At 39.6% G+C, this 14,820-nt stretch overlaps 1 protein-coding gene across 3 annotated transcripts in view; it reads right to left on the reverse strand.

The window, feature by feature from the left end:
- Nucleotides 1–2,080: 2,080 nt before the first annotated feature.
- Nucleotides 2,081–14,820, reverse strand: part of C1QTNF7 (C1q and TNF related 7) — a 76,672-nt gene continuing 63,932 nt past the window's right edge. For 2 of the 3 annotated variants that reach the window (XM_067530311.1, XM_067530310.1), the window contains 2 exons: nt 5,923–6,168; nt 2,081–3,111 (listed from right to left, as the gene is read on the reverse strand). In XM_067530311.1, coding sequence (XP_067386412.1) covers nt 2,480–3,111; nt 5,923–6,160 — 870 coding nt within the window. In that variant the 5' untranslated portion in view covers nt 6,161–6,168 and the 3' untranslated portion in view covers nt 2,081–2,479. Of the gene's footprint in view, nt 3,112–5,922; nt 6,197–14,820 lie in introns of those variants that run through there. The other variant, XM_067530309.1, reaches the window with a different exon arrangement.

Here is a 14,820-nt window from a genome sequence, read left to right on the forward strand (position 1 = left end):
CATGTATTATTGAATTAAAACACAGCTCATTTTGGGATATCTAGTTGTAAAAGTCCAATTGAATTTTTTACAAAATAACTGAAGCCCCAGTTTCTTGTTCATCTTCAGAAAATTCAAAAATTTCTTCATATTTTCTGTTAAAAAATTATCTCTGGGCTAAGGCAAAGAGTGAAAACTTTCAGCCCCAAAAGAATTTGTTGAAAAATTAAAAGTAGCTGAACACAGGGACTTAAAATAAAAGAGACATCACTGAACCTTAACTATAGAGTTGTTATCATGATACTGTCAATATCTCTTCAACTGAATATTTATTTTAAAAAAAACTCAGTTTAATTATTGGTTCCTAAAGATGTAAGAAGAGCTGGTCAGAAAATGAGTATTTTTCCATGGAATTTCAACTTCTCATTGAAAAAACAAGTTTAAAAAAACCAAATAATTTTTGTCCAAAAACCAAAACAATTTAATGGAAAGCAGACACTTTCCTTGAAAAATTTTTAGTTGAAAACCCAATTCTATGTTTTAAAAAAAGAGAGAGAGAATTTTTTGATCAGCTCTTCACATGAGCATGTATTGCTGCTTGCAAATAAACCCATTACTATAGTTTATTACTATATTACTGTATGTCTCCATGTAATTACCAAGAGAAAGATTTAAAGAAACTGCAATATTAATTGAAAGGGCTTTGAGTCAGGTCCTGTTGCCAATGAAGTTAATGGGAGTTTTGCTACTGACCTCAATGAAGCTAGGATATATTTAGGCTAGAAGGACCATTTTGATCATCTAATCTGACCTCATACATAACACAGTCCAGACAACTTTGCCCAATAATTCCTGCATCGAGACAATGTCTTCTAGCTGAGCTAGAGCATATCTTTTAGAAAGAAATCTAATCATATTTTAAAGACTTCTAGAGATGGAGAACCCACACAACCCTAGGTAAGTTGCCCCAATCATTTATTACTCTCACTGTTTAAACTTGTGCCTTTCTTGCAGTCTGAATTTATCTAGTTTCAGCTTTCAGCCAAAAGATCTTGTCATGCTTTTGTCTACTAGTGTAAAATGCCCTCCACTACCAGCAATTTTCTCCCCATACAGGTAGATAAAGACTGGTAAAGTCACCTCATAAGTTTCTCTTTGATAAGCTAAACAGGTTGACTTTCTTAAATCTTTCATTTTAATGCAGATTTTCCAAAACTTAAATCATTCTTGTATCTCATTCTGAGCCCTTTCCAGTATCTTTTTTAAGTGTTGACCCCAGAACTGGACATAGTATTCAAGTTTCATCAGGATGCAGAGGTACTACAATCTTCCTACTCCTATTTGATATTCCCCTGCTTATTATACATTTCAAGATCACATTAGCCCTCTTAGCCACAGTATTGCATTGGGAGCTCAAGTTCCGTAGATTATCCGTCATGGTCCAAAAGTCTTTTTCAGAGTCAGTACTTTCCAGAAGGCAATTCCCTATCCTGTAAGTGTGGCCTATTCCTTCCCCCCACCCTTAGAATTATGACATTACATTTGGCTGTATTAAAATGGATATTGTGCAGATGAGCCGAACTTATCATTGGATCCAAACTGCTCTGTATAACTGTCCTATCCTTATCATTATTTTTACTCTGCTGATTTTTATGTCATCTGAAAACTTTGCCAGAAGTGATTTTATATCTTCTTCCAGGTCACTGAAAAAGAGATTGAAAAACATTCGGACAGAACAGATCCCTGTAGGACTGCACTAGGAACACCCACATTTAGTTACTTTTTCAGTTCTCTAAGTTAGTCAGTTTTTAATCCATTTATTGTATATAGACCATTGGTTCTGGTCTCCTTTTAATTAATGTAATTGAGCCAGATTCTCAGATGGTGTAAATCTGCAAGGCTCCATTCAGAAGTCATCTGGACCTATATGTCTTTTGTTAGAGCTGGTATCTGACTGAAGTAAAGTAATGGCCTTTTCAGGGTCCATTATCCTGAAATGGCAATTACTGTATTATTCCATTCCACTTTCTAAATTTCTTATCACCTGTATCTTTTATATATTTACCTCCCTAGAATGACCAAGGTGGTGTCAGGCATTCAATTTTCCTTTAATAACAAATACAAATATTCAGATATTTAATAAGTCAATATCATTCTACTAGTCATTTTACAACTCAATATATTTATATAAAATTTGATGTACAGAACCTTAAATTTGTTTAAATATTATTATAAACATAACCTTTAAGAGGATTCAGGTCTGGAGTGACACAGTCATTCATTAGTATATTATTCATTTTGTTATCCCTGCTCTTTGGTAAAGTGTCCTGCATAGATGCTGGAAACATTCTTCTGCATTTGATTTATGATCCCATCAAAACAAAAATATCATTATTATCATCATATCAAATATCATTATTGTTTTTTCTCCTATACACTCCAAACCAAATCCTGTATCAGATTGTCTAGTTTGTTTGGAGATGTTTGGACACCTCCCTCATCACAGTTCATCATCGTCAGATAAGGCATCAAGATAATCTGTATCGACATATAAAAGAAATCCAGAAAACAAGCTGTCTGCCCAAGTGGGATCTGCAAAGAGACCATTTTGGTCATGGTAGAAGATCTCAAGCCACACTTCATCTTCTGGCTGAAGATAGATTATTGTGGATCCAGAAGCTACGTCATGGTTTCCTGTGTTAGCATCAAATGTCTTTATTCTGTATTTCCCATTATGAACCAACCCAATTGCAAGATGCTTATTTGCTAAGGTGATATCATAAGAGAAGTAATAGATCCCTGGAATGGCGCATATAAACTTCCCTGTGGAAGGATTGTAATGCTCACCCTCATTGAAAAGGACTTTATTGAATACGATTGGTAATCTTTCCTCCGGGTAGCTTGTGGTGATGCCAACAGAAAAGGCAGATTTCAGCACTATCCTTCCACACTTACATATCCCTGGTACACCTGGTTCTCCTCGATCTCCTTTGTCTCCCTTAGGTCCAGGTGGTCCAACTGGACCCACTTCACCTTTGGCACCAACCAATCCTGTAGGTCCTTTTTTACCAGACTGTCCCTGGTCTCCTTTCTCTCCAATTGTTCCTAAAGGTCCAGTCTTGCCTCTTAAACCTTGAAAAACATTTTATATTAATTAATTATTACATATACAATCTCTTTGTAGGTGGCAAACCAAGTGACTGCATGAGCTACTGGATATGCTTGAACAAAATCAAATACATAATGAAATTAGTTTGGTGTAATCCTTGCCAGATTTTAAAAAATACTCACACTTAGAATGGAATTTGGGATTTTAAAAACATGTCTATAATTTTTGTATGTGTGCACTGAAAATGCATAAAATTCATCACATGTCAAACAGGGATGAAATGTCATATTAATACTAAGGAACTTATTCTGGCATTTAAAGTTAAAACTCCCATTATTCTTAATGGAAGTTCTGTGTGCAGAACAATGACAGGATGTAGCCATAAGAACTTTAAAATTCTATTAGTAAGTTATTTCACTATTGACAGGAAATAACTTATATTTTTTAGACTAGAAACTCTTTAAAACTTCCAGTTACTGTACAGCATAGACATTTGAAAATCAGGTATTAAACCATATCTCTCAACTGTACTTGATCTGTTAAACTGTACTTTTCTTATGTCTATATGATACTATACGTATATTATAATAGTTACGTATGTTTTCAAAGACATATTTATTCCAAGGCCAGAAAGGACCACTGTCATCATCTAGTTGACCTCCAGTATAGCACAGGCCATAAAACTTCCCCAAAATAATTCCTAGAGCATATTTTTTAGAAAAACATCCAATTTTCATTTAAAAAGTGTCAGTGATGGAGAATCCACCACAACCCTTGGTAAATTGTTCCAATGTTTAACTACTCTCACCATTAAAAATGTATGCCTTATTTCCAGTCTGAATTTGTCTAGTTTCAACTTCTAGACGTAGAATCATGCTATACCTTTTTCTGCTAGATTCAAGAATCCATTATCAAATATTTGTTTCCCATGTAGATACTTAGAGACTGTAATCAAGTTATTACTTAATCTTCTCTTAAGCTAAATAGATTGTGTTCTCAAATCTATCGCTATAAGGCATGTTTTCTAATCCTTTAATCCTTCTAGTGATTCTTCTCTGAACCCTCTCCAATTTATCAGCATCCTTCTTGAATTGTGGGCAACGGAGCTGGACCCAGTATTCCAACAGCAATCACACCAGTGCCAAATATAGAAGTAAAATAACCTCTCTACTCCTACTCCAGATTTTCCTATTTATGCATCCCAGGATCACATTAGCTCTTTTGGCCACAACACCACACTGAGAGTTCATGTTTAACTGATTATCCACCATGACCCCCTCAAATCTTTTTCAGAGTCACTGCTTCCCAGGATAGAGGCCCCCATTCTATAAGTATGGTCTACATTCTTTGTTACTAGATGAATACCTTTACATTTAGCCATATTAAACACATACTGGTTGCATGCATCCAGCTTACTAATCAGTCCAGATCACTCTGAATCAGTGACCCGTCTTCTTCTTTATTTATCACTCCTGCAATTTTTGTGTCATTACAAACTTTATCTATGATGATTTTATGTTTCCTTCCAGGTCATTGATAAAAATATTAAATAGCGTAAGGCCAAAAACCGATCCCTGCAGGACCCCATTAGAAACACACCTGCTCAATGACAAGTCCCCATTTACAATTATCTTTTGAAACCTACCTGTTAGCCAATTTTTAATCCATTGAATGTGTGCCATGTAAATTTTATATTGTTCAATTTTTTAATAAAAATCTCAAGATGGATGTCTCCAAAACAAAAGATGACCTTATGTAACAAAAAAGAAGCAATACCCAGACAAATGTGGTGATATTTTATATCAAAATTAAAAAAATAAATGTTAAAAAGTGACTTAAATCAACAGGCAAATGGGCAATGGTGGGACGGGGTGGGGAGTGACTCAGTAATAAGAAAAAAAAATTACACAGAAATGACCACGGCCTTTGGCTGAGTAGGGATGTTTTAGATACAAACAGGGTAGGGAAGTGTTTAAAAGGGTGTACACATTTTGAGGATCATGAATTACACATAATAACTTACTATTTGTAACTGTGAAACCTTACATTTAAACATAGAGTCTCCTTTCCTCCTATCTCCTACACACTGTTTGCCATGATTACTTATTTTGTTATGTGTTTTCCTTTAGGCCCTGATCTTGTAAACAGTTAACCACATGAGTAACTTCATACAGGTGAGTAGACCCCAAAAAAGTAAACATGTTAAGGTCTGGAAAAGCTCAGTTAAGGCACCTAAACGAACTTGATACCATGAGAAAAAAAAATAGAAAATCGAATGTGTCTTTAAAAATAAATTTAATCTAATACTGAACTACAAAACTATGATACTCTAATCTTAATGTCATGGCTATTACATGGCATCATTTCAGGATGAAACTAATGTAGCTTGGGTGCCCTAACTGCATTTCTTTTCTTAACTTGTTTGGATTTCTTTTAAGTTTCACCTTAAGTCTGAATTACGTGTGCTTGTAATGTTTGTTTTTGGGATAATTACAACATCCCTGTAATGTTTTAACTTTAAATTAATGATAGATACTTGCAACCTTAACTCCACCTTAATATAGTTTTATTTAGGAAAAAAATAAAACAAAATAATAATAATAAAGTTTCATCCTGGACACTTAATGTTCTTGTTTTATGGGTTTAAATCTGATACAATTTGTAATTTTTTGTTACATACATAATAACATTATCTTACATTTCCATTTGCTAGTATTTTATGATCAGGAAGACACTGCCAAATAAAACAAAAATAAATAAAGAAATACGTTCCAAGAGATTCTTGGTTTCTTTGTTTTGTTTTTTTCCCATTAGTTAGAATAAATATTCAATACCTGCATTCCCTTTTTCACCTCTTTCTCCTTTCCTACCATCTCTACCATCTCTTCCTGGAAGACCAATACGCCCATGAGGTCCTGGTGATCCATTCGCTCCGGGGAGACCTGCAGGGCCCGGCAAGCCAGGAATGCTACAAATATATCTCATGTAGTTATTTTCTCCTTTGAGCTGGTTGTGAAGAGGTTGTCCGCTTGTATAGATGGCAAAACTTGTAATGTAAAGCAATGCAAACATCCTTGGCTCTGCAAAAAATACATATGTATAGACCATGAATGCATATCTTGTCATTAAAGTTTTCAGATTGTTTTGATTTAGATTATAGGCATATATACTTCACACTTTTAAAATCCTAAACATGATATGGATTGAGCCAATGCACAACACCACACTGAACTAACACTGTTGTAGTGACCCCCACCAGTTTCCACAGAATTTAAGATTTCATTTAATTTTCAAGCCTTCTTTATCTAAAGAAAATCTTCCAAATCTGAACTGATGCAGTGTTCTCACACGGAGACTACAGATAGACAAAACCAATATCTTTAAGAGAGTCGTGAAGTCAGTTAAGAGGATGCGAATTTAATTCTGAATCCTAATGTTTACAGCACAGTTAACTATTTCACTGTGATCATTTAGGAAGAATCAGCCAGCTACTCTGGGGTTGTGAATCAAGTCTGGTTCTGAATGTGATACAAACTGATCTAGATTGCATGGTCTCCCAACATGCTTTCAAAAGAGTGTTCTATTTTACTAGTTGTCTGTCTGATTAGATAGGCAGAGATTTTTAATTTGTTGGTTTTTGTTTTATATATATGAAAGAAGAAACATTTTACAACAGTAACCTGCTGCCAAAAACTTGCAGTACCTTACATACAACAGTGTTTAAAATCAGTGTTACAGTTTCAGGCCTGTCAATTGCAGGTGAGTTGTGATTCTGTAATTTGAGTTGTATTTTTTTATTTCAGAGTCCAGATCAGAGTGTTTGTCTGGTTTTGGAATAGTCCATCTCCGCACTGCTAATTTACAGCTTACAAGAAAATCACATTCTACTAGTTTCTGGCAAAAAATGGAAATGGAATGCTATCTGTGGTTTTGTTATAATATAAATAAACATGTACTCAGGCAAATTGCACAAAGAATGAGACTACTTTCCCAAAGAAATCCACATTTCACTCACCTGTCTCCATAATACCTAGGTACCCTGTTGGACATACTAATTGGTCACGTGATAACTAATTTATAAAACCAGAGCCATTTGCAGTCATTGAGTTTTCATTTGGTTTACAGCAGACCAAGATCAGCTCAGCTGGGAAAAAAGTTTTTCACTGGGTCTCCAGACAAATACAAATTTTACTAGGGATCTTAGGTATTTTACCAAATATAAAATGAAATGGAATGGCAATGAAGAGCGAGTGAGAAGTCAAGTGTTAGTGGCGACTGATAAAGGAAGTGAGTAAATCTTTTTGAGCCAAAGAAAAATTAGTGATGCTCCTGATCCCTTAGAACTATTGTGTCTCTTGATTTTCATGCATAATCCGCTGTAGCAAAAATGGCAAGGAGACTATACTAATAACTTTATTGAGATTTGATGGGCACCTACAGTGTGGGCCAGCAGCCATTGCAGATGCAGTAGATCTCTAACAATTGGGTTAACACATGAGTGCTTATAGAAGCAAGAGTAGTGACAACTGCTGATGGTAGTTCGCTACCAACACTTGAGATTTTGGATGAATTTTGTTCTGATTTATACCACTTGCAGCCCCACTGAAGTTTCCAGAATCATACAAGGTCTAAATCAGGGAAGAATATGGGCCTTTGCATTTAAGAGCTAGGTTCATTGAATATGAGTGGGCTTTCTTTTATGTTTGAGAGCAGTTGGATAAAAGGGGACAACTCCACTTGTCCAATTCCCAGAGTTACATGACCAAAGCACTATCAGCATGTAGAACTAAAGAAACCCATGAGATGAGGGAGGAGTGGCTTTAGGAGTGCATGAATGGCAACTGGATCTTCATTTAGGGCCTGATCTAAAAGAGTCTTTCTGTCAGCTTCAATAGGCTTTGCATCAAGCCTTTAGAAATAATCTCACTACATACTGTATTTTCATAATATTCAGCTAATATTATTTTAACTTTATAGGATCAGAGTAGTAAGTATTGTAGCAAATTTCCCTAATGTAAATTTGTTCTGCAGGTGATGTGATCCTTCTCCCTTGCCCAATTGTAGAGAGCTTAGTTCTAAAATGCACCAATTTTCACTGTTTTAACACAAACATTTCAACAGGAGAGTTCTCATTAATGATCTGGAGGATAGGTTAGATTATACCCTCAGCAAGTCTGCAGATGACACTAAGCTAGGGGGAGTGGTAGATACCCTGGAAGGTAGGGATAGGATACAGAGTGACCTAGACAAATTTGAGGATTGGGCCAAAAGAAATCTGATGAGGTTCAACAAGGTAAAGTGCAGAGTCCTCCATTTAGGACAGAAGAATCCCATGCACTGCTACAGACTGGGGACTGACGGGCTAGGCAGCAGTTCTGCAGAAAAGGACCTGGGGGTTACAGTGGATAAGAAGCTGGATATCAGTCAGCAGTGTGCCCTGGTTGCCAAGAAGGCTAATGGCATATTGGGCTGCATTAGTAGTAGCATTGCAACAGATTGAGGGAAGTGATTATTCCCCTCTATTCGGCACTGGTGAGGCCGCATTTGGAGTATTGTGTCCAGTTTTGGGCCCCCCACTACAAAAAGGATGTGGAGAAGTTGGAGAGAGTCCAGCGGAGGGCAACAAAAATGATTAGGGGGCTGGAGCACAAGACTTATGAGGAGAGACTGAGGGAACTAGGTTTGTTTAGTCTGCAAAAGAGAAGAATGAGGGGGATTTGATAGCAGCCTTTAACTACCTGAAAGGGGGTTCCAGGGAGGATGGAGCTAGGCTGTTCTCAATGGTAGTAGATGACAGAACAAGGGTCTCAAGTTGCAGTGGGGGAGGTCTAGACTGGCTATTAGGAAAAAGTTTTTCACTAGGAGGGTGGTGAAGCACTGGAATGGGTTACCTAGGGAAGTGGTGGAATCTCCATCTTTAGAGGTTTTTAAACTGAGGCTTGACAAAGCCCTGCCTGGGATGATAAAGCTGAGGTTAGTCCTGCTTTGAGAAGGGGGTTGGACTAGATGACCTCCTGAGGTCCCTTCCAACTCTAATATTCTATGATTCTATGATTCCTACATCTCTTTTAAATAAAGGTTGTATTAAAAGCCAAGATTTATTAGTCACCGGTTATTCTGGCTGTATCCCTAATTTTGCCCTTCCTAGCATTTTTAGTTTAATTCCAGAGTACACACACATTTGAGGAGATAAAAGACTTCAGACTTCTCTTGTTTTTAAGTTGTGTGTGCAGAGAAAGCATAGATGATAAGCACTAACATCTGAGGCTCCATGTAATCTGCATTTCTGACTTCTGTGTCTTACCTGCTGAATTTTACAACATATAGTGGCTCTTAGTTAAATAAATAATCCAACCAGTCCAGCATTTTATAGATTTGTGACAGGGTGTACAAAGTGTACTGGTCTGGCGGATGTTAATCCCAGACTGTGGGCTGAAGAGGGCACACCCCCTCAGCTCTAGTAGGCATGCTCCACCTGCAGCCTGAGTACAAGAGAGAGCAGCCCAGCTTAGCTGGGGCGGACTGCTGAGGAGAGAGGATGTACCTTGTAGGCTCTGGCCTGTGAGAGGCCAGAGCCCCAGACCGTGCAGACCGAGAATACCACAACCCAGGCAGATGCTACACCGCCTGAAGGAAGTCCAGAGGGAACAGAGTCACCAGGAGCTGCAGTAGCCGACAACCCCAGAGACCTGGGAGAGCTATGGATTTCGTTACTGGGAAAAGAGGTAGGAAGCAGCTCAGGGGACTTAAACTTTGCTACAGTGGGGGAATTGGGGAATCAGTCAGTGTGTTTTAGAAGGATCCCTACTGACTTGGTGGGAAGCACCCTCGCCGCTGCCAGGATCCTGGGCTGGAGCTCAGAAGAGCAGGTTGGCCCAACCCCCTCTACCCTGGGTGCCACACATCCCTAGGTAGTGCCCCACTCCCCCAGTATACCAGTAGGCCACAGTACCCCACAGAGGTGGGTCACCTGATTGACCCTGGCTGTTAGGCCCTACTGCCCCGACCGAAGGGACTGCTTTATTGACTCTGGCCATTAGGCCCCACTGCCCTGGACGAAGGGGCTGCTTTATTGACTCTGGCCGTTAGGCCACACAGCCCCGACTGCAATGGCAGCCACATTGACCCAGGCCAATAGGCCAGACTACCCTGAAACACAGGGTGGGAAATTAGACTTTACTGTGGGGTGTACAAGCCCTGTAAACAAGTTTATTTATTTTTGTTGGTTCCAGTACAAATCTTAATTATGGAATATTTTTCAATGTACTGTTATGAGCTGGATTAAAACTTTGTTGAAACTGATGGGTCTGAATGTGGTCTTCATTTAAGATAGCTGTAAGAGATATTGAAGGATCTTGACCTAAAACAAGGCATAATGGAGTCTGCTCAGATAGTAGCACCATGTGGGCAGAGGTTTTCAACTGCGTATTGTTTGATCAGGGGTGTGTGTGTGTGAGGGTAAGATAAACTGGAGAGCAGACCGAAATTGACAGACTGTAATAGCGTAGGTGGGCTGGGGCCTAGTGGTTAGCACACCTAGTGCTAGAGCTTCTCTCGTCTGCATAGTTAATCCACCTCTGCAAGAGGCGGTGGCTGTGTTGATGGGAAAAGCCCTCCTGTTGACATAGCATTGTCTACACCAGGGGTTAGGTCAGTATAACTGTGTCACTCAGGGGTGTAGATTTTTCACACCCCTGAGTAACGTAGTTATACCAATGTAAGTTCATAGTGTAGACCTGATCTCAGAAATGCAGTGAGGTATACAGGTGATTCAAGCCCCTCCTACAGTGGGGACAATGGTAGAGGATCTTAGGCCCACCCATTCTACCAGGCTCCGACCCAGGGCCCTAGGAAAAGCAACAGTGCCCAGCCCCTGAAGGTACCCTCTGAGTTACCCTCCCTGATTACTAACCAAACCATCAGCCCCAACCAGGCTTAGCTTATAGTCTGTTCCCTCAGGAAGGCTTCTCCAGCTCCTTTGTCAGGACTGGAGCCATCAGGCTAGGTCTGTTCTCCCCCCCAGCCTTGCCCCTTTTGCCAGCTGGGTTGCTCCCTTTTGAAACACTTCTTCAGCTGGAGCATGCTCTGCAGTGCTGGAGGAGTAGTGCCCTTAACCCCTTTCGGCATAGTATGGGGTTTGTATACCCCATCACAGAGACACAGGAACAGACAAACTGAAGCAAGACTTAGAGACAGACAATATAGACCAGTATTGTGTATGACCCTTGAAGAAGCTAGAGAGGGAGCTTCTGGGTCTCGTGCTGGCTAAAGAGGCTTCAGGTTGTAAGCAAAGAAACTCTCCTTTTGACTTTGGTTCCTCCTGCATTTGGAGAAGCAGGACTTTGTACATTCCTTGTAAACAAACAAAATTGCGTTAAAGAAAATACCAAACTCCACTGTCAACCAGGGACCTCCAAAGCTGATAGCATGAGATTCTAGAGTTGTAGGATCCAAACTCCATAGCTGGGCACTGTAATGGTCTTGCGTGCTCTGTGGATCAGGCACAGAGGGAAATGCGCAATACACACAGAGCGGCAGATTACAGAAGCTTTGCATTTTCTTTTTATTTCTTCCTTGTGTAATAAGGGGAGAGGTGACCTGAAACTTTTTGGATACAATTAACTTTTGTTTCCCATCCCAATAATGCTCCACTATCCACAAAAATATCTGCCACTGAATACAATGATAAACATAATAGCTGCATGTTTCTGAGAAAGTGATCCGTAATGGCATAATTAACAACACTGACATTTAAACTGTCTTCACACGCTTCAGTACGCTTTTTTTAAAAAAAGGAAGTGTATTCTGCAGCCAAATTCCATGACTGGAGGTAGATTCTGTGGCCAAATCCATGGCCACGGACTCATGGAACAGATTGGACATAAAATCAAATTGTCTAGGGATTCACTGTGCTTGGTTTGAGGAGCATCAAAGTGGGCCTCATTTTATTTTTCAGTCTATATCTCTAAACTTAATCTGGCTCTTCATGGTCCCAGCAGTTCCCATTGTTTAGCAGCTATTTTGCTAAAAGCTGCCCTACAAGCTGTTCTGGATCCTTGCTGTGAGCTAGGCTGACTGTCTATGTTGGCCTGAATAGCCACAGTGTATATGTAATATTTGGGCTGGCAAACATGGACAGCTATTTTGCTGCCAATACATACAAAAAATTAAATCATGCTGTTGATATTGTGTTTTTGTGCTTTTGTTCCTGACAAAAAGCTCAGAAACTAGGACAGTCACTCAGACAATTTGCAGTGGCCTTGTGGGAAAAGTGAAAGTGTCTTACAAAAAGAGTGATCAGTATCTAACACGAGAAAACTCAGGACCCAAGTACGTATCTGAAACAAGCTGCTTCTGAAGGGTTTCCTTCACCTTTCCAAAAACAGAGCTAATGCCGATAGCCAGAGCAAAGCTGTCCTCCAGAATGCCCAGCAGTTTGCAAGTTTAATGACATCTGACCTGGGGCCAGATTTACAAAGGTGTTTAGATACTGCTAAAGATACAGACAGATGCTTCATGGAAGTTATAAAAGTGCCTCAGTGAGTTAGGCCCATAACTCCCATTGTCCTTTTATTTCAGAATGTCTTGGTCTTTTCAGGTTTCCCACAGTCACTTTTCTATACTCTTGCCAGAGTCGATCAGAACACTCTGCCTTACCAAACACAATACATTTATAATACTATCCTTGATGTGACATGGGGGACAGTAGAGGAGAATACAGTCAGAGAAAAGGGGAAGGGGAACAAGGGAGATAGAAGTAGAGGGCAGGAAAGAGAACATGGCATAGGAAGAGACAAAATACCAAAGTAATAGAAAATTGAATGCCAAAATACTACAATAAAATACACAGAAATAAGTTAGTGCATTACACCCACACCCACAACAGGGCTGATTCTCCACTGGCTTGCTTCTTGTGCCACAATGCTGCACCTGTGCATGACAAGAGCAAATAAATGTGTAAAATGCTTCCATAATGATTGGGTTTCATTTTGCACTCACTTTGCATAGGTATAAATGATGCAGGGCAGAAGAGGAAGCAGGCCTAGTGCATGTGGGACAGGGAGGGAGTGGGGGATTTCCTTGCTGTTTCACGCTGAATTTATCCCTATCTCCAATATTGCTCACCTATTCCTACCATGGTAGAAGTTATCATTAGAATGTAAAGGTTTCTGAAGAGTGATTTTTCCCCTTTGCCTTTGGAAGGCATCAAATACCAATATTTAAAAATAAAAAATTCCAGGGAAGGATACTCCTAGATCCCACAGAGGGGATTTATGTTCCCCCTTACAAGTTATTCTGTTCTGGAGGCTGATCAAATGATATCACCCAAGGCAGCTATGTACGTGCTAAAAAATCCCTGAAAAATGAACAGGCAGCCAGCGACCTAAGCCCTCACTTCAGCCTCAGTGAAGACTAAAGGAGAAAAGAACCCATTCTGATGAAGTATGTTGATAAATCGGAGAGGAGTCAGAGAAGAGTCACAAGAATGATTAAAGGATTAGAAACATGTCTTATAGGGACAGACTCAAGGAGCTCAATCTATTTAGCTTAACAAAGAGAAGGCTAAAGGGTGACTTGATCACAGTGTTTAAGTATCTACCTGGGGAACAAATATTCAATAATGGACTTTTCAATTAGCAGAAGAAGGTATAACACGATTGAATAGCTGGGAATTGAAGCTAGACAAATTCAGACTGGAAATAAGTGAGAATAGTTAACCATTGGAACAATTTACCAAGGGTTGTGGTGGATTCTCCATCACTGACAATTTTTAAATCAAGATTGGATGTTTTTCTAAAAGATCTGCTCTAGGAATTATTTTGGGGAAGTTCTATGGCCTGTGTGATACAGGAGATCAGACTAGATGAACACAATGGTCCCTTCTAGCCTTAGAATTTATGAATCTATGATTAAACTGAAAAGTGTTTGAGAGGAAGGGATCATCCCTAGATTCAAGAAGTTACTCACCTTGTGCAGTAATGATGGTTCTTTGAGATGTGTGTCCCCATGACTGCTCCACTGTAGGTGTGTCTGTGTTGCTGCACTGCTGATCAGAGAACTTTGGTAGCAGTGTCTCTTCAGCCCACACTTGCGCTGCTCCCCGTCATGCTCTGTCATGAGGCTAACCAGTGCTGTGCGGGCAAACCCTCCTCATTTCTTTCTCTACTGCAGAGCTATTGACAAGAACTCTGAAGTAGAGGGGAGGAGGGTGGGTTTTGAAGCACCCATAGGGACACCCATCTCGAAGAACTGTTATTACTGCACAAGTTGAGTATCTTCTTCTTTGAATAGTGTCCCTATGGATGCTCCACTGTAGGTGACTCCCTAGCAGTATCCCCCACTGAAGGCTGAGGCTTCAAGGTCAAGTCTGTTATGGATGATATACTGTGGTGCCAAATTTGGCATCTGCGGCAGAGTCCCCCAATATGGCATGGTGTTCAGCAAAAGTGTGTATAGATGCCCTGCAGTTTTCTGATATAAAGATACCTTGGAGAAGACGACAGATGAGGAGACTGATCTCGTAGAGTGTGTGCGGACTGGGGATGGGGGTGCTAAATTGCAAATCTGGTAACAGTTTGATACAGTTCGAGACCCATTTGGAGACTCTGAGCTGAAATTGCTGTGCCTTTAGACTTATCCACAATGGAAAGGAAGTGTCTCAGATATTTTCTAAAAACTCTTGTCCTGTACAAATAGAAGGCTAAGGCTCTCCTTAAGTTAAACATATGGAG

The sequence above is a fragment of the Emydura macquarii genome, unplaced genomic scaffold (genome assembly GCF_026122565.2).
Source record: "Emydura macquarii macquarii isolate MOO-44397 ecotype Brisbane River unplaced genomic scaffold, CSIRO-AGI_Emac_v2 contig_3062, whole genome shotgun sequence".
NCBI lineage: Eukaryota > Metazoa > Chordata > Testudines > Chelidae > Emydura > Emydura macquarii.